At 50.9% G+C, this 23,265-nt stretch overlaps 2 protein-coding genes across 7 annotated transcripts in view; one reads left to right on the forward strand and one right to left on the reverse strand.

The window, feature by feature from the left end:
* Positions 1–18,507, forward strand: part of LOC111156924 (protocadherin gamma-C5) — a 32,504-nt gene extending 13,997 nt beyond the window's left edge. For all 3 annotated transcript variants that reach the window (XM_022518070.1, XM_022518067.1, XM_022518068.1), the window contains exons 2-4: positions 2,269–2,327; positions 10,745–10,833; positions 16,512–18,507. In XM_022518070.1, the coding sequence (XP_022373778.1) occupies positions 2,269–2,327; positions 10,745–10,833; positions 16,512–16,738 (375 nt within the window). In that variant the 3' untranslated portion in view covers positions 16,739–18,507. The remainder of the gene's footprint in view (positions 1–2,268; positions 2,328–10,744; positions 10,834–16,511) is intronic.
* Positions 18,508–20,720: 2,213 nt separating this feature from the next.
* LOC111156878 (diaphanous related formin 1) overlaps positions 20,721–23,265 on the reverse strand; it is an 87,190-nt gene continuing 84,645 nt past the window's right edge. For 2 of the 4 annotated variants that reach the window (XM_022518004.1, XM_022518002.1), the window contains one exon: positions 20,721–22,693. In XM_022518004.1, the coding sequence (XP_022373712.1) occupies positions 22,536–22,693 (158 nt within the window). In that variant the 3' untranslated portion in view covers positions 20,721–22,535. The remainder of the gene's footprint in view (positions 22,694–23,265) is intronic. The other 2 variants (XM_022518003.1, XM_022518005.1) reach the window with 2 other exon arrangements.

Genomic DNA, 23,265 nt, shown 5'->3' on the forward strand with positions numbered 1-23,265 from the left:
CACATGCACTGGCTGTCCCCAGGCCCCTCATAGCTTCCAAACCACCTGGCAGCTGGCCTCAGAGATACTCACTGCTGACTGATCATACACTGTTGAGGATCCTGTGGCATGGTTTCCCAGGGCCTGCAAGGACTGAGGAGCCTTTTCCTGCCTCCACCTGGGGCTAGACCAGGTCACCTCTGTACAAGAGGATATGAGTCTGGGAACTCTAGGGCCAGGGTGGGCTGCTCTACCCTGCTGGGGCTCCAAGCAGAGGTCAGTATTGCCTCCAGCCCAGAAGCCTCGGGGGCTGGCTGAGCTACCCTGTGGCCCAAGGGTTGGATAGATGGGCAGCCTGGGACGTCAGTGCAGTCACTGCCTGCCCTAACGCAGGAAGTGGGAACGTGGAGCACCTGGACCCTGGACACTCAGAGATAGGCTTTTGGCTCCGTCGTAATCTTGATGTGTTCCTGCAGTTTAGGGTCAGGGCTTCAGGAGTGACCAAAGTATCTTCTGTCACGTCCTTCCTTCTTGGCCTGATAGAAAGCCCAGCCTCTGCCAGATGCCAGGGAGCCCTCATATGTTTGGCAACTATAGTAGTAAAAGGCACAAGTTGGCACAATCTCAGGAGCTTTTATTTAAACTACAGTTATGTTCCTCCCCACCCCTAACGAATCAGAATTCTAGTTTGAAACAACACCCCTATGTGATAGCTGATTGAGAGAGCCTTACTGTACCACATCGTACTCGTTCTTCCCAACATTCTTGTTGGACAGATACTAGCTTCCTCACCTATGACTGAATTTCACCACGGTCATATGACTTGCTCAAGTTTGCAGGGGAAGTGCTAGGGAAAACTCTAGCTCAGGTCTAACTCCAGAATTTGTACGTTGAGTCATTAGCACTTGTAAAGCTGGAGGACAGGAGGGTAGTCTGCATCTGCTGGGATGGGGCACAGATGTGATTCTTTTCTTTTATGGCTTTATATGTTGGAGAAAAGTTTTCTGGGGCTCCTTATCTCAGCAGCCCTCACTGAACATGCTTTGGACCCGCCATCCTTATGTAGGTTGTGAGTTTTGCCCAGCAACTCTCTTCTAGTCTGTCATTGTTCTTGTATCTCTGTGTAGATTCTCTTGTGTCTGAGGCTGAGGGGTAGGCATCTCAGTGCCTTTCCCACAGTGGCCCAGGACTGGTGCTGGTAAATTTCTGGGTTTTGCTCAGATCCTTGCCACCTGTGAGCCTCAGGGTGAGTCATTTGGCAGCCTTGGTCTGTCTTCTCCCCAGTGTAATCAGAGATGCTCACATGTCTCCTCTGCTTCTGGGAGTGAATATGAGAGTTAATTACCAGCACACCTCAGAACCGGTAAGGAGACGGCTCTCAGAGTGTCCCGTGTGTGTGTGTGTGTGCGCGCGCACGCACGTGTCTATGTGTGACGGGGTACTGTACTCTCTGGACTCCGGAGTGAAGCATCTGGCCAAAGTCCCACCCCTTCCTCCAGGTGGGACATGACTACAGATCAACCCCTTAGGAGCCCTGGAGACTGAGCTGGCTCTGCTTGGAGGCTGTGGGAGCTTGATCTCTGCTGGGCTCCATCCCAGCAGTTTTCTGTATCCCAGACAGAGCAGCCTTGTTCTCTCCTCCTCAGTCATGGCCATTGTCTGGCAGAGTTCTGGGGGTGAGAGGTGTCCTGGGGCTTGGATGCCCTGCAAAAAATCAGTCTGGCATGACTCCTAAATTAATAATGTGTTTAACTGTGGGAAGGGATCGTCGAGAGCCAAGGGCCTGGAGGAGGCATCCCTCTGAATATGTTACAACACAACCTGGCACAAAAAGGGTTACCAGGAGCAGCAGCCATCTTGCTGCAAGGATGCTTTGTTCCCAGCTGAGGAGCTGAATAAATTCTTTCTAGGGCTGGTGGAATTCTCATGAAAATCTCCTGCGGGGGAGTGATTCTTTGGGCCCCTCCCTTGAGTTCCACAGAAGATACTTTCTGCCCTTGAACCTCAGCTCAGCGGTTCTGAGTCAGTGGGCTTGGAGGAATGGGCTCTTTCTGGGTTTGCTCCTCGATATGGTTAGATCAATATTATTTTATCTCTTTGCCTCTGGTACCTCAGACCTCTGAGACCTGGGGTACGCTTTGTCTTTGAAGATGAGTCTACCCCTCCCTCCTCTTAGCCTCTTTTCTTCTCTGTGTCCATGCCCCTCTTTCCTCCCTGCCCAGCCCCAGCTCTGGTGACATTCTGACTGCTTGTGAGTACTCAGCCCCTTTTCCTCTGTTTTCTCCACAGCAAGCCCCGCCCAACACGGACTGGCGATTCTCTCAGGCCCAGAGACCCGGCACCAGCGGGTAGGTGACTGCCTCTCCAGCCCACCCTCTTCTCTGCGGCATTTTCTCAGTGATGACGTAGGAGGAGGTGGGGGAGGGCTCAGCATTGGTTACAAATGGCTTCTTCCCTCAGTTCCAGATTTCAGGGAGGTTTTAGTGTATTGGGGGCTGGTACACAGACCCCAGAAGGAAGAGGCTTCTACTCTGGCTCTTTTGAAAGCTCATTCCACACACTCAGCCCCTGCCTTCTCCCCATGTGAACCTTTTCCTATCTCCTGGTCTTCAGGTGGTCTCTGGGGGGGAAAGGAAGTGTTCTGTACCCATCTAATTCCTCTGTCCCCCTGCTCCAGGTTGGGCTGGGGTTCAGGCAGACTGGGGGGACAGGAGGAGGAGGGGAGGTGCTGTCAGCAGTCAGAGCCTCCTCCAGAGTCAGCAGGAAAGAGCAGGGCCAGAGGTGAGGGAGGCCAGGCAGCTGTGGAGGAGGGTGGAGGAAGGTGGAAACTGTGTGGCTGGAGGGAGGACTGAGGGGGCAGGAAGCTCAAGGGGCAGGTTTCTCTGGTCCTGGCTCCAGGCTGCCCTAGAGCCCACACCTGGTCCTGCCTCTCTACCTATAGGCCTGTCGTCTCTGCCGCTCTTTTTTACCTCTTTGCCCTGCCCTCAGTCTCAGTTTGTAGTCTCTGCCTCTCCCTCTCTTTCTGCCTCTGCTTCAGTTTCTGTCTTTATTTAGTTTAGTTTAGTTTAGTTTAGTTTCTGTCTTTAGAGCTGCATCTTGGTCCCTGCCATTTGTGTGTGCCTACATGGAACTGTGCCTGTGTTCCCTGTCACCACCACCACCCACCCACCCCCCGCCATGCTGGGTGCTCAGGAAATGGTGCAGTTCATAAATAAATCGGACTCTCCGTTAGTCTAATCTGTTTCTGCTTCCCTATTTCCTTGACCTCTTTTCTGTTTCTCCCCCTTGCTTAGTGTCCTTGTGTTCCTCTGTCTCCAGTCTCTTGGTTTATTAATCTCCTGCTATTTCTGCCTTCCTCTCTGTTCTCAGCCTGTTTCTCTTTCCTTGTCTCTGCCCCTCTCTGTATGTCTCTCTAAGTGTATAGTCTGTCTCTCTCTGCATCCCCGAGCCTCAGTCTGTTACTCTTTCTTTATCTCTCTTTGTCTTCCTTTTATCCTGTCTCTTATTTCTTTGTGCTTGTGGGCAAGCCAGCACACACGTACCCCCCTCCCTTCTCCTACTCCTCACACACAGAGTCTTTGATCAGTGCTTACCAGCACACACCCTCCCATCCCGGCTGCCCCAGCTGCTCATTTCAATCCAGTATGAATTCCTGCTGAGACAGGAACCCCCTGCGGGTGGTGGGGAAGGAAACTATAGAAAGACCTAAAGTTAGTCTGAGAGGAGTGGGATGGGCTTGGGGCCACGTCTCCCTGTTAGAAGTCAGGAGCCTGAGGAGTCCAAGGAACCCAGGAGAAGTGGGGTGGTGGGCAGAACTTAGGCGCCCTTCCCTGCCCCCTTGCTGGCCAGGTCCTTATGGCCCACATATCCCCGCATGCTGCAGATGGTGAGCCCGCACTGCCCCAGGACCCAGGAGACCTTGGTATACAGTGGAGCGTCCGCCTCCCACAGTCCTTCATGTATATCGGGAGCTCGGGACACTTCCTAGAAGGCCCCTAGGAGGCAGCAAGCCAGATGGCTTGGACTGCCCTTGCCCCTCCCTTGACCCCCATCTGTCTTGTTTTGCGCCAGTGGCTTTGCCAGCCTTTCTATCACTGACCTGTTAGGTCATTCATGTGCTCACTCAGGTGTTCATTCATTCATCACTTATTTATTGGGCCTCTACTATGAGGCAGCCACTGTCCTAAACACTGTCCTGCAAGAATGAACAAGCAGACATCATCTTTGAACTGATAGACTTCCAATCCAATAGGTGAGACAGAAAACTGACAACAAATCACACTAAACAAATGTCTAGTTACGAATCATAGCAAGTTCTGTGAAGAAGAGGGTCATGTGAGTATAGAGCAAGCCTCCAGGAGGAAACGAGCCAAAGTGGTAAGGCGCACTGGTCAGCTTGTGCCTGTGTACTGCTCCTAAAGCAGAATTGCCTGCTGCACCTGGAGGGCCCACAGACTGCTTGTGATATGCCCTCCGGGTTGAGCGCCTTACCCCTGCCTCAAGTCCCTTTTCATCGAATGAGACTTGGTAGCCTGAAATACACATAGAACCTCTTGGGGAGATGTAAGAGAAAGCTCCCTTCCTTTAGTTAACTTGAGGTGGATGGGCCACATATTCCTGATTGAGGTCCGAAATGCAGCTTTTCTCCTTCATTCATTCCATAGTTAGTAAGCATCTCCTGGAGGCCAGGTCAGAGTCTGAGTGTGGGAGGTAATACAATAGGCCTGCTCCCTGACCTCAAGGAATTTACCATATGTTGAGTGAGACAGATATTAAGCAAAAATAAAAAGATAAATGTAAGATTGCAGTTATCCCAAGTGCTATGAAGAGCAGTACCTGGTGGTGAGAGCATAAAGTAGGGATTTGATCTGGTCGGGGAACTGGAGGTCATCTGAGAGGAGATGAGGTGTTGCTGAGAGGCTAAGTAGGAATTAACCATCTGAAAGAGGGAGGGAAGAGCAAAGGCCTTGTGGTAAGGTCTCTCAGGATCAGCAGTCTGATGAATTCTTTCTTTGCTGCCATTCTGGTGAGTAAATTGGAGTGAGAGGATGAAGAGGGGAGGTTTTTCTCATTCAGTCTAACCGTGGTTCTGGCCCTCCGCTGCTTCTCTGCTCCATTCCCTCCCTACCATCTTGATTACTGGCACACCAGCTTCAGAGCAGGGCTGCTGTTGGGTTCTCCAGGAAACCTAATTCAAGTCAGCACTGGGTCACATTGCCTAGACCAAAGGGAAAAGGCCAAGTTGTGAAGTCCCTTCTTGCCAGGTGCCCCTCCTTTCAGCCAGTATCCCTTCTCAGGTCACCCTTCTAGCTTCTTACCTCAGCGGCTATTACCTCAGGCGCTGAACCCAGCAAACCACTTGCCCCTTCTCAGGCTGTAACCCAGGCCCCACCCTGCAGCTGTTCCCAGTCTCTGCACAGAAGGAGAGTCTCCATTTAGCTTCTCCTGCACTCCACTTTGTTCTCCCTTGATGGCTTCTCCCTACCCTTCCATTCCCTCTCCTTGGTGAGACACTCTCCCTGCTCCCTCTCCGTTTAGGCCGTCACTCAGCTGGCAAGTAGCGTCTTATTTTTGACTGCTTATAAAAAAATACAGGCTCATTATAGAAGCATGAGAAATAGAGGAAAATTTTAAAAGAGAAAGCACTCAAATTTCACAACCCAGAGATCCCCCGCTACTGACATTTTTTGAATATGGAAATTTTCCAATCCGTACACAAGGAGTATGGTATCATGAACCTCTGTAATCCACTGTCCAGCTCCAGCTAATGCCCTGCTTTGTTTCACTTGGGTCCCTACCCTGTTACCCCCTTGAATTATTTTGAGACAGATCTCAGCCTTCCTGTTGTTTCATCTGAGTCTTCACTGTCTTTAACAGATAGTTCTTTTTTTTTTAACACATAAGCACTCAAAATAATATTAATAAACTAATATGTTAATACTAAGTAATACTAATAAACTAGCATCAGATATCCAGTCTATATTGACATTTCCCCAATTATATGTCTGTTAACTCATTTGTGCACTTACCCAAATTAAGGGCCACATTTTGCATTTGGTTCAGTGTCTCAAATCTCTTAAGCTCTTTAACATTTTCATATGTGTATTTTTTTTTTATTTATTTGTCAGAGAGAGAGAGAGAGCAAGCACAGGCAGACAGAGTGGCAGGCGGAGGCAGAGGGAGAAGCAGGCTCCCTGCCGAGCAAGGAGCCCGATGCGGGACTCGATCCCAGGACGCTGGGATCATGACCTGAGCCGAAGGCAGCTGCTTAACCAACTGAGCCACCCAGGCGTCCCCATATGTGTATTTCTAAACCATTTTTTTTTGTGTGTGCACTCAAACAACCTGCACAGGTGTCTTTTCTTTTCTTTCTTTCTTTCTTCTTTTTATTTTTTTAAGTCTGATTCACCTAAATTGTTCACAAACTTCTTCACAAAATAGTATGAACTCTTACTCCCAGTGAGGTGGTATATTTCTCACCATTTTTTCCTCTAGTAATTGAGTTCCATCAGCATTATCACCTCTTCATGTTCTCTTCGCAGTATGCCACGAGAATTTCCCCATGGCAGGAACAAAATTTTCAGAAGTTAATTGTTGCCTAATAGCTCCTCATCTGGACATAGTGTATTTTTTTTTCAAGATTTTATTTATTTATTTGATAGAGATCACAAGTAGGTAGACAGGGGGAAGCAGGCTCCCTGCTGAGCAGAGAGCCTGTTGTGGGGCTCAGTCCCAGGACCCTGGGATCATGACCTGAGCCGAAGGCAGAGGCTCAACCCACTGAGCCACCCAGGTGCCCCAAAATGTCTATTTTAAAAGGCTGACAGGCTTTTACTGTGTCAAAAAATACATATGTGTTTATATTTTAACACAGTTAAATCCAGGCTGTTATCAGAGGTGACTTGCCCAGATTTCTCCCTCTTTGCCTCCTCCTGCAGGGAGCATTTTTTCACAGCCCAGCCTCTGGGCTGTTACCCCACTCCCCACACACATATCTAGCACACCGCAATCCAGTCTCCTTGGGGCAAGAACTCCATCCCTCAGCTCTTACGTCTTCTGGCCTGTCACGGGTGCTGACACATCGTGGATGCTTAGAAAATGGTCAATTAGAGATAGTCCATCTCCTCCATTTTTATTTTCCACCATCTCCTAATTCCTGGAAGAGCCCCCTATCCCCGCTTCCAGGGCTCCAGGGCCTCCATGGGGAAGCCCAGTATGGTGTTGTGTAGAGGAGCATGGGCTAGAGTCCTACCAGGCCTTTTCCAGGTTGCAGCTCTGCCAGTTAGCAGCTGTGTGGCTTCAGGAGTCTCTCAACTCTCAACCCCTCTGAGCCCTGGATTTATCTGCGGCAAAAGAGAGAATCATAGTAATACTTACCTGCAGGTGGTTCTGAGGCTCAAATAGGCAAGCTAACTGAGCGATAGCTACTATATAACAACTAAATATAAACTGTATATAAACTAAATATATATAACCACATTATATATATATATATATACATATATATATATATATATATAACTAAATTCTATGTAATTTAGTTAGCCCAGAACCCAGAGAATAGGAAGTTCTCAGCAAATTGTTCAAAAAGAAATCTCTCCCCCTCTGCTTACCTCGTGCCCAGCTTCACAGAGTTGGCAGCCTGCTCATCTTCTTAGCCTCCAGTATTCAACCATTGTCCAAGAATCCTCCCCATAGCCCAGCCCATCATGGTTCCAGACCCAGCCCCTCCCTCACCTTTATTCCCTCAACAGCATTATCCAGTCCCCACATGGTATCTTCCTAACCTGGTGTCTGACCCTGTTGTTCACCCTGGAGCCCTTCTCCTGCTTCCCCTCCTTGACCTTTGTTCTCCCCACTCTATCCCAGTCAGTCTCTTCACCTAGGCATGAGCCCATCTGCCTCAGCCTTGTGCCCTCTAACAGGCCCAGTGACAGCTCAGCAGGGCTTCAAGTTAAGATCCCTGAATTTCCACAGAGACAGAGCTGGCTGAGGCCCCACCACTGGGCTCCTGTCCTCCCAAAGATACCCTTAACCCTTGGTCCTTTCCCAGGAGCAAGAGGGATCTTTAAATACTTAAATCTCACCGTGACACCCCCCACCCCACTTTAAACACCTGAGTGACTTGCCAGAGCTCTTAGAATGAGACCAGAAATCTTTAGTGTCCATTTTTCTACATCCTCAGCCCCTCACACCATCTCCCCTTGGGGCAGCCACACTGGCTTCCCTTAGCCCATCAAACTGGCCAAGCTTCTTCGAGCCTCAGAGGCTTGGGACATGTTACTCTCTCTACCTGGAAAGCGCTATCCCCGAGCACTACACCTTCTCTTAGATACTTCACTTTACTTCTCAGTTTTTTACTTTAAAATGTTTCAAGCTTGTCAAAAAGTTGACTTGTCAGAAATAGTGTGATGAACATGGGAATACTGTTTTTACCTAGATTAATCAATGGTTAATATTTTGCACATTTATCTCCCTCTCTCTCCACACACACACACTAAACTTTTTTTTTAACCATTTGAGAGTGGCAGACATCATAACATTTGAAAAACTTCAGTATAGAACCCCTAACAATAGTAGCATTCACCTATAAACCATAAAAGAATGATCACGTTTGAGAAATTTAACATTAATGCAGTAATAATATATAGTCCACTGGCAGATTTTCATAAACATTCTTGAAATGTCTTTTAACCTGTTTGGTGTTTTTGTTTGCTTCTTAAAGTAAGCTCTGCACCCAACATGGGGCTTGAATTCATACTCTAAGCTTGTATGCTCTACCGACTGAGCCAGCCACACCCCTGGTATTTTTTTTTTTTTTTTTAATCTAGGATTCAGTTGGAGCATGAATCTCATTTGCTTGCCATATCTCTGTCATCCCCTTTAATGTAGAACAGCCTCCTTACTTTGTTTTTCATGACAGACCTTTTTTAGAGTCCAAGCCAGTTGTCTTTTAAAATGTCCCACAATCTGGCCTTGCATTTTCTCACAGTGAAATTAGGTTAACAGTTTTTTTTTAGGAATACTGCCTGTACGACACTGTGTAGCCTCCCACTGCATTACCTGGGGGATGCTTTCGTGTCTGTCTGTCCAGGTGTTGGTGATACTCACTTTGTTCACTTAGGTAAGTGGTCTCCCTATCTCTCCATTACAAAGCTACTTTTAAAGAATTGATTAATAAGTACTCTGAGTGGTATTTGAGACTGTGCAGCAAACTTCCACTTTTAATATTTTAGTATTCACTGATGACTGGTTAGAAGGTGGTGATTTTCTGTCATTCCTCATACTTTTGTTTAACTAGAATTGTCCTGCAAATCACCTGGAAATTTCTTCCAATTTAAATTCCCTGTCTTCTAATTTCCCTTTTCCTCAAGGAAGCCTGGACTGATTGAGCTCCCTAGCCCCCTACTAAATGAAGACTTCCCTCTCCACCCTGCTTTTTGCCCCCACAGCCCTTGTCACAGTCATGATTGAATAATTGTGTACTTAACTTAATGTCAGCCTCTCAGTATGGACCGTGAGCATCATAGAGACAAACTAGTTTGGACATGTTCCCAACTATAACCCCAGTATCTAGCGCAGGGTCTGGTGCACGGTCATTGCTCAGTAAATGTTGGTGGAATAAATGGACACAGAATTCCATCTCTTCGCACTCTGAAGAAAGAGAAATGAGCCTTCTACTTTCCCTTCCAACTCTAACTCTCTGTCGGATGTGATGGTGTAGAGGTCACACACTGCACCTTTGCTCTGATCTAAGCCCAAGACTAAGTCCACCTTCCTGGGGATGGGGAATCCCAGATCAGGGGAAATCATAAGCAGGGACAGAACTTGGAAAAATTGTAAAGCATTTCTTGGCTGTGCTCACCCACTGTGATGGAATGCACAGACTGTGATTGGCTCTGGCTTGCACTCACTCTCTCGTGCTCCCTCCCTCCCTCTCTTTTCCTCTCTCCCTGCAGCTGGTCCCCTAGTGCCCCATCCCTCCCTCATAGTAACCTAACTCTCTCCATGGACTTTTTCCCCCATTCATCCAGGCAGTTTGTTGAGGAACTCTGGTGTGCCAGAGGGTCCCAAGGATCACCTGATAGACTGTGTCTGTGTCAGGGTGTCCCCTCCCCTCAAAAACAGAAATAATGTCATACTTCCAGATTCCAACAAAGCAGGGAGATAGTCACTGTGGGAAAAATCCAAGTTGTGTTGGCATTCCTTTGGGTCCTTTCTAGGTTAGCATTGTTAACGACTGTCAAGCATCTCATGTTTTCCTCAGTGCTTGGAGTGTCTCAAGGTGGTAACTGGGTGCTTCATTGGGAGGCAGGCAGGCATTGCCCCCTGCACACGCCACAGCAGCAGGAACAGGGCCACTGGGGCTGCCCCAAGGAGGTGCCAGGCTGTCTGGGTGGGCTTCAGGCATCCCCTCTGACAAATTTTATTCATGTTACCAAAGCAGAGGTTGGGAACTGGCGGTCTAGAAAACACTGCTTGCGCTGGATTTGCTGTGAGAGGGAGATTGAGGAATTAGGGAAGTGCCTCAGAAAAGGATTGCTATGTATAGATGGTGCAAGACCAGCAAGTGTGCTCAGCAGAGGGATTTTTTCCCAAAGGACTTGCAAACATTGCATGTTTTGATCCTATGGGCCCTCTTTTGGCGTGGGACTGGGACAGAGACACAGGGTGCTAGATCTGGGTTCCCTGGGAGAGGACAGGAGGGGGATGGCCTGTGCTGGTCTGGGAGGCTGTCGTCACCACCCCACTCTCTCTTCCACAGCTCCCAGAACGGGGATGAGACCGGCACATGGCCCAACAACCAGTTTGATACGGAGATGCTGCAGGCCATGATCCTGGCCTCTGCCAGTGGTGAGTTGCACAGCTCTGCGTGTGGGGTTTGGGGCAGTCCTCGAGCGGCCAGGCCTCAAGACTGGCCGTCCACCTGCATGGCGCCTCTGGATTGTTTAGCTGTTCTGAGGGGACTCCTCATTCCTGACAAAAAGCCAGAAAGAGAAAGAGCTAAGGCTCCCGAGATGCCTCGAGGGGAGCTGAAAAGGAAAGATTTCTTGTAGGCAGAAGTATTAAGAGTCCAGCTTCAGGGGACAGCATAGGTCAGAGCCTCATTCTGCCACTTACGTTCTTGGGGAATTTGATCTGTTGGCTTAATCTCCCTAACCCTTCTTCAGCCCAGAAAATGGAGGCTGTGGCCTCCACAGGTTGTCATGAGGATTAAATGAGAGCACAAAACCACGGGCCTGGCACATGCAAGCCTTCCGTCCATACAAGTGGGCGTGAGAGAATGCACATGGACCTGTGAGAGCCCTTCTCTTTTTTGTTGACCCCACCTGTAGCTGGGTTTTCCTAGAAGGCTAACAGAGAACTTCCCATGCAATAGAGATTCTGCGGAGGGTTTTTGTCCCTGAAGAGTCAAAAAGGGTCCTGAGCTAGGGAAACAGAACAACAGAATGATATTAGTACTTAGGGGCACAGGCTTTGGAGGCAGGCCACCCTGGATTCAAATCCTGGCACCCACGTTTAGCTGTGAGTCCTCAAGGAAGGTACTCAGTCCCTGGGGGCCTCAGTTTCACTGACTATAAATCAAGCACTTTGACAGATCTTACTGCGGTGTGGTGAGGTCCAAATGTCAGGCCTCAGCACAGGAATGATGGAGTAAGGGCACAATACACGGTGGCTAAAGTTGATTAATTCTTATCCTTATTGACCCGTAGAAGGCAGATTTTGAATATCACCTATTAATAAGGACTCATTGCAGGAACCGCAAATCCTAGACTTCCTTGGAGGCTGTCAGAGGATGAAGGCATTGGGCTTACATAGTGGAGTGAAAGGCGTGTCCTGTAGCACTCGTGGAAGGCTGGTAGAGAGCCAGGTAGAATCAGGACAGCATTCACTGAAAGTACACCTACGTACTGTCCCGGGTGCATGCTTGGCAAGCTTGATGGGCCTCACATCAGTTAATATTCTTACCAGCTCTGCAAGGCTGATCTGTGATTGCTTACTTATATCTGACAAATGAGAGAACTGAGAAATCCGAGAGTCCCTATTTAGAGCTGCAGATGGGTGATTCTTTTTTTTTTTTTTAAAGATTTTATTTATTTATTTGACAGATAGAGATCACAAGTAGGCAGAGAGGCAGGCAGAGAGAGAGAGAGGAGGAGGCAGGTTCCCTGCTGAGCAGAGAGCCGATGTGGGGCTCGATCCCAGGACACTGGGACCATGACCTTAGCCGAAGGCAGAGGCTTTAACCCACTGAGCCACCCAGGCGCCCCAAGATGGGTGATTCTAACACAGTCCGACTCCCAGGTTCATGCTTTTTCTTCTATAATGACCACATCTGCCTTTAGATGCAGCCTGCATTTTCCCTTTTAGCTGAGTTGGAGCAGAGGCTGAACTCCTCTTACTGTCCTGCTTTACTCCCAGACTAGAGGTGCCAGATAAAATACAGGATGCCCAGTTAATTTTAAGTTCATGTAAACAACAAATAGTATTTTAGCATAGGTAGGCCCCCAACATTAGTGTTGGGACGTACTATATAAAAAATGGCTCATTTTTTATCTGAAGTTGAAGTTTAATCAAGCACACTGTGTTTTTTTTGGTTAAAACTGACAAGCCTCTCCCGGATGTCTATGAGGCTGAGTGAAGTCAGGCCCATGGTAGGTGCAGGGTTGCAGGGGTTGGAGGGAGGTGACAGGGGAGGCCAGTCTTCTGGGACAGAGTTGGCCCAGGTCTGGGGTGCTGTACTCCTGGACAGGCTCAATACTGAGTATGAAAGAGGCAGGCAGATGGGTCTGGGAGATGCCAAGTCAGGTTCTTGAGGAAAGTAAACAGGTATATTTAGCTGTTGTGGTTTTTAGCGTTAAGGCCAGGAAGCAGGATTGTTGGCCTGAATCCAGATTTAAAAAACAGAAATGGAATCAGTATTTATGGCCCACAACTTCCTGGGTCACTGCAGGCTGGCTTCCCTGCCAGGGCTCCGCCCTCCTGGGCCCACACAGCAGCTGACCTGATCCCACCGTGGGCCTTGGGGAATGATCCAGAGGGTTGAAGTGGCAGGGTCAGGCCCTACTCTCACTTTCACACCCACTTCCCTGCCCTGAAGCCCGAGAGGCTTCTGGAGTCCAGCCCAGCCAGGCACTGCTGAGGGGGAGTAAGTAAGAAGGAAAGTAAGTACACTTGGGAGGCTTTTTAAATAAACATTTGGGGGGAAGTGTGTTTTCAAGGAGGTTCTGGTTTGTGGTTCAACTGGCCCTAGTCTAGCTTGATGAGGCCTCCCTGTCTGGAGTTATCTCAGCCCTGGGTTGGGGTGGGAAGGGCAAAGGGGGGAGGGAGGTTGGGTGCCAGGAGCCAGAGAGGAGGCCCATGCTGCTCCCACCTTCAGGCCTGAGCTGTTTTGTTTTGTTTGAAGACTTTACCCTTAAGTAATCTCTACACCCAACACAGGGCTCAAACTCCCAACCCGAGATCGGGAATCACTTGCTCCAGTGACTGAGCCAGCCAGACACCCCTTTGTTGCTGCCTTTTAAAGAATGCTTCTCTTGGGAATAGAAAAGATCTTGGTCCCTGATCACTGTGTGTGTCAGAGAAGTAGAAGGAGGGGCCATTGAAGAATTGATTCTACAGAAGGTCAGCGCCTTCTGTAGAATCTGTCCACAGTCTACCTTCTCCCCCTCAGATTTATAGATAGGGAAACAGAGGCTTGAATCATGCAGGGCCTCTGCCAGGGTCACCTAGTTTTTTTAGTGGCACAGCTGACCAAAAGGAACTCCTGCGTCAGCCTTTTTGTCTTAGGCTCTGGGTTTGCACATCCTCTCCCTTCTCCTTCCAGCCCGACCTCAGTGCCCACCCCACCCCCCACGGGACCATGGGCCAATGTCGGGCCTTTGCTCCTGGTAAGAGGTGACAACAACTGGCTTTGTCATTTCCACCTCCTTGGGTGCTCCTCAGAGATCTAGGGTGCGTGCAGGATGTGGGTGGGCCTGGCCTTCGGTTACCCAGTCAAGCCCTTTGTGCCCCTCTGTTCCTGCCTCCCTTCTTCCTGTTTCTCCCCATTTATTTCCCTTTCTTGTGCGTGCCTCTGTGTGTGTGTGTGTGTGTGTGTGTGTGTGTGTATGTGTCCGTCCCTCACTCTCCCTCTCTGGCGCCTCTGAAGTCTTCCCTTTAGACCCTAAATCACTCCGGAATCCTAGCTTTTTGAAGCCGACTCTGCGCCTCCTCCCCCTTCCCTCCCTTCCCAGGCTGGATGGGGGATGCTGGAGGGGAGGGGAGGGTGAGCTTGGCTCCCTCCTGGAGTTACTTAGGGAAACTGTGGAAAGTCTGTGGAATGAAAGGGCTGGGGGAGGGGACCAGCCTGGAGAAAGAAGGAAGTGGGCAGATGCTGCCTCCCACCCGACTTTTCTTTCACACACACCCTCAAAGCCCTCACATCCTGAGATTTGGGACTTGAAATGGAGGTTGTAGAAACCTGAGCGCCTGGAGTGGGAGCGGGGAGGCAGAAAGGCTGGAGAAAGGCTGGGGCTCCTCTTTCCCGTCTCTGTTCACTTCTCCTTTCCCCTCCCCCTCTAGTGCTGGTCTAGAAAATAGTTCCGGTTTCTCAATCCCTGGTTAGTGTCCCAGGATTAGTCAGCCTCTCTGGCTTTAGTCACCCTCTCTACCCACTCCCAGGGTCGAGGGTGGAGTAAAGCGGGGGGAGCACATCTGCCAGCTGGGCTGGGACTTCCCGGGGCTTTAACCCTCCTGCTGCCAGAGGAGTCCCGCAGAAGCCCTGGGGTCTGAGGTGTGGCAGCTCCTGGTTTTCCCTGCTGGCCTGGTCAGGGGGTGTGTAGAGTAGAAGTCGCTCCCAAGGCCTATGGCGGTGAGGGGGTGCGGCCGCACCTCACACGGAGCACTGAGGCCTGGCCTGGGTACTGCACAAAGCATTGTCCTATTGAAGCCTCACAAAAACCCATTGAGGTAAGTGATTTTGTGCTTCTCTACCTTCAGTGTGCATCAAAATCACTTGGAAATCTTGTTAAGGTGCAGATTCTGAGTCTCGTTTCCAACAAGCGCCCAGGGTGATGCAGAGCTGGGGCCCCCATCTGTACTTCCCTAGACCCCATTTCTTCTTGTGCCGGATGGGAAGCTGGGCTTGAGGTGTTCTCCAGTGTCACCCAGCTCTGATACTCTGAGCCTCTGTCTGCGTCGTCCCTCCCTCCTCTGTCTGCTCCCTGGTCACCTTCTTAGCCTCCTAGAACCCTGCTCAGCCCTGTCTTCTCTCCAGCTCAGCTCCCAGCAGAGGGATGAGGGAGGGACCCGCCCACACTGCTGGGGGTGGTGGGGACTCTGCCCGAGAGTGGGTGCTTAGATACACCCCGGCTTTAACCCATGCTGGCTGCTGTGGCTTTGAGTTAGCTTCTCTGGACCTTGCTTTCCTCATCTGTGAAGTAGGGTAAATCCCACATATCTCGATGGGTTGCTTTGTGCAAGTGAAGGCCTTTGAGCCTGTGTGCTCTCTAGCAGAGCGCCTGGCGAGGAACAGGTGTCAGCTGCTGGTGCTATTCCAAACTGAATGCCTGGGAACTGTCCCCTCCCCACACAAACAACAGAACTGCTCAATACTGGCGCTGTGGGCGCTGGCCCAAGGAGAGAAGGACCAACAGGGCCTAGCTGCAGTCCCCCAGGAGCTCATGATCCAGTGTGGCCACCAGGGAGGGCTTAGGGCAAGGATTTGAGAGCTTTTAACTCAGCCCTGAGAAGACTAACAGCTAGTACGTTTTAAGTCCTTACCACATAGTAGGCACTCTTCTAGGTGCTTTGTGTACATCATAATCTTGGTCAGCCTTATCCAAAACCTGAAAATGCTTTCTTTTTTAAGATTTTATTCATTTCTTTTTTTTTTTTTTAAAGATTTTGTTTGTTTATTTGACAGAGAGAGATCACAAGTAGGCAGAGAGGCAGGCAGAGAGAGAGGAGGAAGCAGGCTCCCCACTGAGCAGAAAGCCTCAATGCGGGCTCAATCCCAAGACCCTGAGATCATGACCTGAGCCGAAGGCAGAGGCTTAGCCCACTGAGCCACCCAGGTGCCCCAAGATTTTATTCATTTCTTAGAGAGAAAGACAGATAGCAGCAGAGGTAGTGAGAGCACGAGTAGGGGAGGAGAGGGAGAAGCAAGTTCCCCACTGAGCAGGGACCCTGATGCAGGGCTCTATCCCAGGACCCCAAAACCATGACCTGAGCCAAAGACAGATGCCCAACCAACTGAGCCACCCAGGTGCCCTGGTGGATGCTGTTTTTAACCAGTTTCACAGATCAGAAGACTGAAGAGACATAGGGGAGTCCAGGTAGACTTGCCCCAAATCAGTAGGTAAGAGAGCTGGGCATCAGATGGAGCGTGTCTCACTTTCCTCTGCCCCTTGTGAAGAGAGAGGACGTTCCCGGGACTCAGCAGGATCAGGGCCAGATGCTTTGCAGGCCTTCATTAACTGGTTGTGCTCTAACAGAGTGACTGTTGCCGACCCAGAGTCTAGCTCTTGACCTTCCTTTGTCTCTTGCAGAAGCCGCTGATGGGAGCTCCACCCTGGGAGGAGGTGCTGGCACCATGGGCCTAAGTGCCCGCTATGGGCCTCAGTTTACCCTGCAGCACGTGCCCGACTATCGACAGAATGTCTACATCCCAGGCAGTAATGCCACACTGACCAATGCAGCCGGCAAGCGAGATGGCAAGACTCCTGCAGGTGGCAACGGCAACAAGAAGAAGTCTGGCAAAAAGGAGAAGAAGTAATCTGGAGGCCAGGCTTGGAGCCACAGGGCAGCTTCCCGCCCCAACCAGCCCAGTCTCTCCTTACTTGTACCCAGGCCTCAGATTTTCAGGGCTCACCCCCAGGATACTGGTAGGGATCCAGGCCATGCTCGCCTTGGGAAACAGAAACAAGTGCCCAGTCAACACCCCCCTCTCTGCCCCCAAGGGATTGAATATGCAAAGGGAGTTCTGCTGGGAACCCCCATCCAATCACTTGCTGTGCCCATGGGGGTAGTGGGGTTCGTGTAGACACCATTTATCACACCCCCTTTAGTTACAGCTGAACTTTGCCATCTTCCAAATTTAATCAGGCCCATCTACCATCCCCTGCTTTCCTCCTACCCATCCTACCCCGCTCCCTCAGCAGCCCCTTTTTCTCAAGTAAGGTGGTTGGGGTGTTGAGGTACCTGGTGACCTAAAAAGGCTCATAGTTCTGAAGAGTTGGAAGGGCATCATAACCTTTAGGCCTTTCCAATTCTCAGACTTCCCCCAAAGCATGGTTTGGTGCCAGTCCTTTCATCTCCTTCCAGAGCCCCAGGACCAAGCTCAAGTTTTGGGAGACATGGTCACCATTCCCATGGTACTGATGCTTGCTGGATTTAGGGAGGGCACTTTGCTACCATGCGTCTTCCCAAAGCCCTTGGGACCAGTCTTTTGTTCTCTTTCTCATTGTTTGGTGTTCCCACTGCATGCTGTTGACTTCCCCCTCCCCAAACAAGAGACTCCACTGCATGTTCCAAGACAGTATGGGGTGGTGAGATAAAGGGAAGAGTGTGGGGATGGACAAAGCTTGACTTACTGGTTATCAGGGTCTTGTAGAAGGCTCTGTATGTCCCCAGGGTACTGGCCAGATTCCCAGTTCTAGCCATAAACCAAGTACCAGGCTGGACCCTCATTTACCATATAAAGGCAGTAAACTTTGGGCTGAGCTTTTAGCATCAGTGGATTTCAAGTGGCATTACAGTCCAGGAAAGGTTTGAGGATGTTTAGGACCAGATCCCCTGGAGAGGTCAGAGGGCCCTCTGTGGGTGCTGGGTACCCCAGAGGTGCCACTGTTAGAAGAGTCACTGTGGCCCCAGCAGCAAGGGAGGGTCAGCTGGGCCATTCTTGGTCCTTGGGTTGGGGAGGCATGGAGCTAGAGTTGGGACCAAGTGAACAGGAAGTCTCAGCCCCAGATCAGAGCTTCTCCACAGGGCCTCTGCACTCCCCAAGCCTCTGTTCCTTCATTTTGCCAGGTGCCATTTCTTTTCTGTGAAGTCCACTGCCCAGGCGCCCCTCCCCCCGTCTGCCCACTAGTGGCCAGAGCCTGGTTAAAGTCTCCCAGTGCCTCCTTGTGCATAGACCTTTCTCTGCCCACCCCCCACCCAGTCCCGTCTCTCCAGCGGGGCTGTGCAAGAACCCCACCCCAGCCCTAACAGTAGTGTAGAGCCCCCTCCCTCTTTCGGCTGGTGTAGAATAGCCAATAGTGTAGTGCGGTGTGCTTTTCCGTGGTGGCGGGTGGGCGGGCAGAAGGCTCCGCGCAGCCGTCTGTCCTTGAATCTGCCTGCGGCGGCCCGTGCTGTGTTTTGTGCTGTGTCCACGCGCTGCGGCGACCCCTCCCCTGTACTGACTCCTCTAAGTGCTTTACTTCGCATAGTCATGTAGCTTCCCCACCCACTCCCTTTCCTGTGTCTCACGCAAGTTTTATACTCTAATATTTATATGGCTTTTTTTCTTTGGAAAAAAAAAAAATTAAAAGGTTTCTTCTGAAAGGTTGAATGGGTTCTGTGTAAGGAATGGAGGCTCCGAGCATGTGTGGATGAAGCGGCGAGCTAAGCGGCGTGTGCTGGGAGAAGGGTGGGCTCGCAAGGCGATGATTGCGTTTGCGTCTTGGTTTTGTGTCCCTACCTGTGAGACTGTCTCTGGCTGTCAGGTGTGGCTGTGTATGCTTGCAGTCCTGTTAGACGTCACAGTGTACAGCTGTGATTGTGTTCCATTGTGTGTAATCGGCTTCTGGGTCTGTGGCGGAGGCGGGGATTTCGGGACACAGCCAGTGGGTGTGCGGTGTCAGTGTGCTTGCGCCATCTCCGCTACGGTTCTAGGCGCCAGTCTCCAGGCAGAAGAGGACACTCCGGGGGGGGGGGGGGGGATGCGGGAGTGCGTTGGAGCCGGCTGGAAATCTGGTGGTGGTGGTGGACGTTTCCTTAGTTCCCGCCTCTTCCCTGCTAAAATGAATACCCCAGAGTGCTCTCAGGGGGCTTCTCCGGAGGAGGGGGGATGCCCCTTTGCCAATTCCCTTCCAAGTCCGCTGCCTAGTGAGTTTGGGAACACTGTGGAATTGGGAGGGCATGCTGGAGGCGGTTCTCTAGAGGCCCAGTCTATAATAGGCTGGGCCTCAGTTTACCCATTTGGAATTCACCCTCCCACTCGCTGCAGCAAAACCAAGGAAATTGGAAGGTTCATCCCTGTTGCTGGGGAGGCGGCAATTGTGTCGGGATTGAAAAGTGTGCAGGAAATGAGATTGTCCGCAGACGCAGATCGTCCTCTCCCGTCCCCACCCCTCGCCCGGCTTTTCCGTTCACTCTTCAGTTGGTAGTCCTCCCCTCCCTTCCTCCTCTGCCTGCTTCCTTGAAGCACAGTGGGATTCAAGGTTGCTGCAGTCAGAGGAGCTGCAGGAAGTACAGAGGAGAGAAGGCGGAGCGGAAGGACAGAAACGCAGACCCACTGGGGTTATCTGGAGCGGAGGGCGGTGAGGTTCTGTGAGGGGATGCCTAACCACAGGCTGGAAGGAGGCTGTCTCTGGGCTTCCTCTGCGCATCGGCTCTCTCAGAGCCGGGTCACATGTTCTGCCAGCTCCCGGTCTGTTGTCATGGAAACCAAGCCTTCCAACGAAGCATCTGGAGGCGACTTTCTTGCGTGGGAGGAAGGGTGGTGGTGCACGGTTTGAGATGGAAGCAGGGTTTTGTTTCTGAGAGCCAGGCTGCAGAGGGCGGGGTGCTGGCTGCCTGGGTTCTATTCCAGGCACGGCAGTAGACTGGCAGAGCCTGTGAGCAGCTGTGGTTGGTCCCCTAATTGGTATGTGAGCCTGTAAAGCTCTGAGCCAGAAACGCGTGGCCTCCGGTGGGGGAGGAGGAGGAAAGCAGCCCACCCCCACATCCCCCGCCATGACTGGGAGGCAGCTGCCCAGGCTCCAGGGCTATTTAAAAGGATTTTATTTCCAATTCTAGAGCTTGTCCGAATGGTTTTGTGGTCCTCTTACGCCTCTGCTCTCTATTCTGGGTCTGCTCATAGCTTGTGAGGTTCCTTTGTGCAGGTCACAACATGCACATCTGAGCAGCAAGTCCCTTGGAGCATGACCTTTGGCTTCTGACCTCTGCTGGCAGGCTCAGGTTTCTACCCCAGTATAAGTTCCTCTAGTCTGTGGCCACCAAAAAGGGGGAAGGGGGGGTGAGGGGGGTAGGGGGGAGTGGGAGGACAGGGATAGAAGAGCGGAGATGGGAGGATGGTTCCCTCAGTAAAAAGAGGCACAGGTATTGCAGGTACTGGGGGCATGAGGAGGTGGGGGAGCTAGAACTGAGTTCAAGAAAAGGGCCAAGCCCCTAGGCAGCAATGTGGAAGGGGGATGGGGCAGAATTGGGCCCCATTTCTTTAGGTCCAGCAAATGTAAGGGCAGAAGCCCAAGCAGGGTGTTTGTCTGGCACATGTTAGGCACCATCACCTTTTTTTTTTTTTTTTTTAAAGATTTTACTTATCTATTTGAGAGATAGAGAACACAGCAGGGGGAGTGGGAGAGGGAGAAGCAGGCTTCCCGCAGAGTAGAAAGCCTGATGCAGGGCTCGATCCCAGGACCTGGGATCATGACCTGTGCTTAAGGCAGGTGCTTAACGACTGACCCACCCAGGCGCCCTGGCACCTTCAACTTTTTTCAGGTCAAACAGGGCTTTGGAAAACAGCTTAAACTCACAAAAGAGGCAGTAAGGCAGTACTGTTTCAATGCTTTATTAACAGTTGGAAACAAACCCAATAACTGGAGGTGATGACATCCCAGAAGCCCAAAAGGCAAGGGAAATAGGTTTGCCTTTTTTTTTTTTTTTTTTTATTAAATGCATCCTAGCAAAAGTAGATTAAAAAAGATAGGGTCAAAGCCCCAGATATCAGCAGGGAGGAGGAAGGAACCCAGGGAGGCAGCCTCCTCCCTACCCCTACCTTCCAGGGAAGAGCTCAAAGGAGCTGCTGTTGCCGCTTCACACACAGGCAGCTGTAGCAACCAGCACCCTGGTTCCTGGCCTGAAGGCCTCCCTGCAGGAACCCTTAGGTCACGTAAGTCCCCCCTTTGCTCCAACAACTCTCACTCTGGGTCAAACCCTAACCGTGTCATGTTCTCTCCTTACCTGTGGTGGGAAGCTAAAAGCACAAGGAGGCAAAGTGTCACCTTGAGCCAGAGAATCTGAACTTCCTGGAGCCAGGGCTACTGAACAGTTTTGGCCTGCCTACTGTTCAGAAGGGAGCGGGGGATGCCATGTGGCCATACTCCTATGCTTCCTTGCCCAATGTCCAGTTAGCATTTGCACATTTGGCTTGATAAATATATTACATTTATAAAAACTCTGTGGTCTCAGAGCTCCCACTATTCTTAGGCCTGGTCCAGCTCTGTCAGGGAAGAGCTTCCTCCTGCCCCAAAACTGGATAATGGGAGAGAGAATCTGCACTGGCCTCAAAGGGCCCAGAAGGCTCTAGGGCTGACGTGGCAGTCCAGGATTGAGGGTTGCTCGGGATTGAGGCCTGTGGTGAGAAATCCCAGGGTTGCTGGGTCCTGCCATCAGAGCCTCTTACATTATGAAGGGGAAAGGGGGAAGGAATATTTTCTTTAAAAAAAAAAAAATCTCATATAAAAATAGATCCATTTGCAAAACAATTTCTCAGCCAGGAGGCTCCACCTCCCATTTCCTTGGAGACAGAGGGTGAGGTGTTGGGATGGTCACAGTACAGCCCATACTCCAGATGAGATGCACCAAAGCTCTGGGGAAGGTGTGAGGAGTGACTGTGGCTCAGTCGCCTGGGGCAGGGGTAGAGAGTTCACAGAGGCAGGATCCTCAAACATGGCAGCAGGCTGGGGATAGGTCCCACAATGCCTCTGTACCTTGCCTCCCCACAGGCCCTTGGCCACGGTGGAACAGATCAAGTGGTTTCAGGTCCTTTTTGTTCTGGGACGCCTTTCTGAGGAAGGTGTGGTAAGGATGGGGTTTGCTCCCCACTTCTCTACGCATGGCTCCCACTGTCACACCACAAGTAATAAATAACAACCAGGAGAGGGAAGAGCAGAGCAGAGGTAACAGCAATGAAAGGGGGGATAGAGCCCAAAGGTTCACAAGCCCCATGCTGTTCTCAGGGCTGGAGAAACCACAAAAGAAAAACACCCAGCAAGACTGACCCAGGTGAAAGCCCACTGGAAAAGCAGGGGCTGGAAAAGCAGGTGGGGCCTGGTCTGAGACAAGGCCTCGGTGACAGAGAGGAGACACTTGGGGTTAAGGCAGCAAACAAGGAGCCTGCTTTGGTAATACAACAGCCAGGGCTGGCTGGATCGGGCTCAGGCCTCCCCCGGACCCCCAGTGCCCTTTCCTGCTGGCCTCCAGGCAGCTGAAGCTTGTGTGATGTACAGAGAGCGGCAGGCCAGAGAAAAAGGGTCAGGATAGTGGGAGCAGCCACTGCAGAAGAATACTTCCATGACCCTTTAGGCACAGGCTACAGGGCAAGACAGTCTGGAGCGCCCTGGGGGGCTGCTATGGCCACAGGCCCCAGCTTAGTTTGCCCGGCCAACCAACTCCTTGGTTTCCTCCAGGATTGTGGAGACTCCCTCATTGTTCTTGGCCATCTTAGAAGGAACAGCAGTCATGGCGTCATCCTTCGTTAGCTCTGAGGCTAGCAAAGATGTGACTGCACACCCGGCCTTCCTGTTGGCTGCAAAGAGAAGACATGAGAGAGCTTGTCCACAGAAGGCCCAATTTCTAATCCCTTTCCTTCTCTGTAGCAGACATTCAGCCCAAGGCCATGCAAAGGGGGCTGCACGATCTGGTTCAGAGAAGCCCATACTTTAAAGGAGGAGGAACAGAGATCCAAGAACACATGGAATAGACTCTCTAGGTGCAGACAATGTAAATGGAGGGTGCAAGCTGTGTGCTCGCTTTCCTGTGTGGAAGCTGCATAGGTCCGAGTATACTGAGACAGACACATGTGGTTCAAGTTTGTGTAAAATTTAAGGCGAAATCAAGTACTCAAAATGGGTTTACTCATCCCTGGGTTGCTGAAATTAAATAGACCCAGGCTTGGTAGAGAGTATTGTTTTTGTTTACTTGGCAGTTTTCCAGGAATCTCCTAGGCCCAAACCATTTGGAGTGAACCCTGGGGAGGGCTGTCCCAAGCAGAGGAAGGCCTTCCTCAGGCTGCCTGGGGCGACTCCTGCAGCAAGGAGCAGAGCGGCAGCCATGCAGTGACCCCGCATGCATGTCAGGCTCCCAGATGTCCCACCAGCC

This window comes from Enhydra lutris, unplaced genomic scaffold, assembly GCF_002288905.1.
Source record: "Enhydra lutris kenyoni isolate GAN:26980312 unplaced genomic scaffold, ASM228890v2 scaffoldscaffold50, whole genome shotgun sequence".
Classification (NCBI taxonomy): domain Eukaryota; kingdom Metazoa; phylum Chordata; class Mammalia; order Carnivora; family Mustelidae; genus Enhydra; species Enhydra lutris.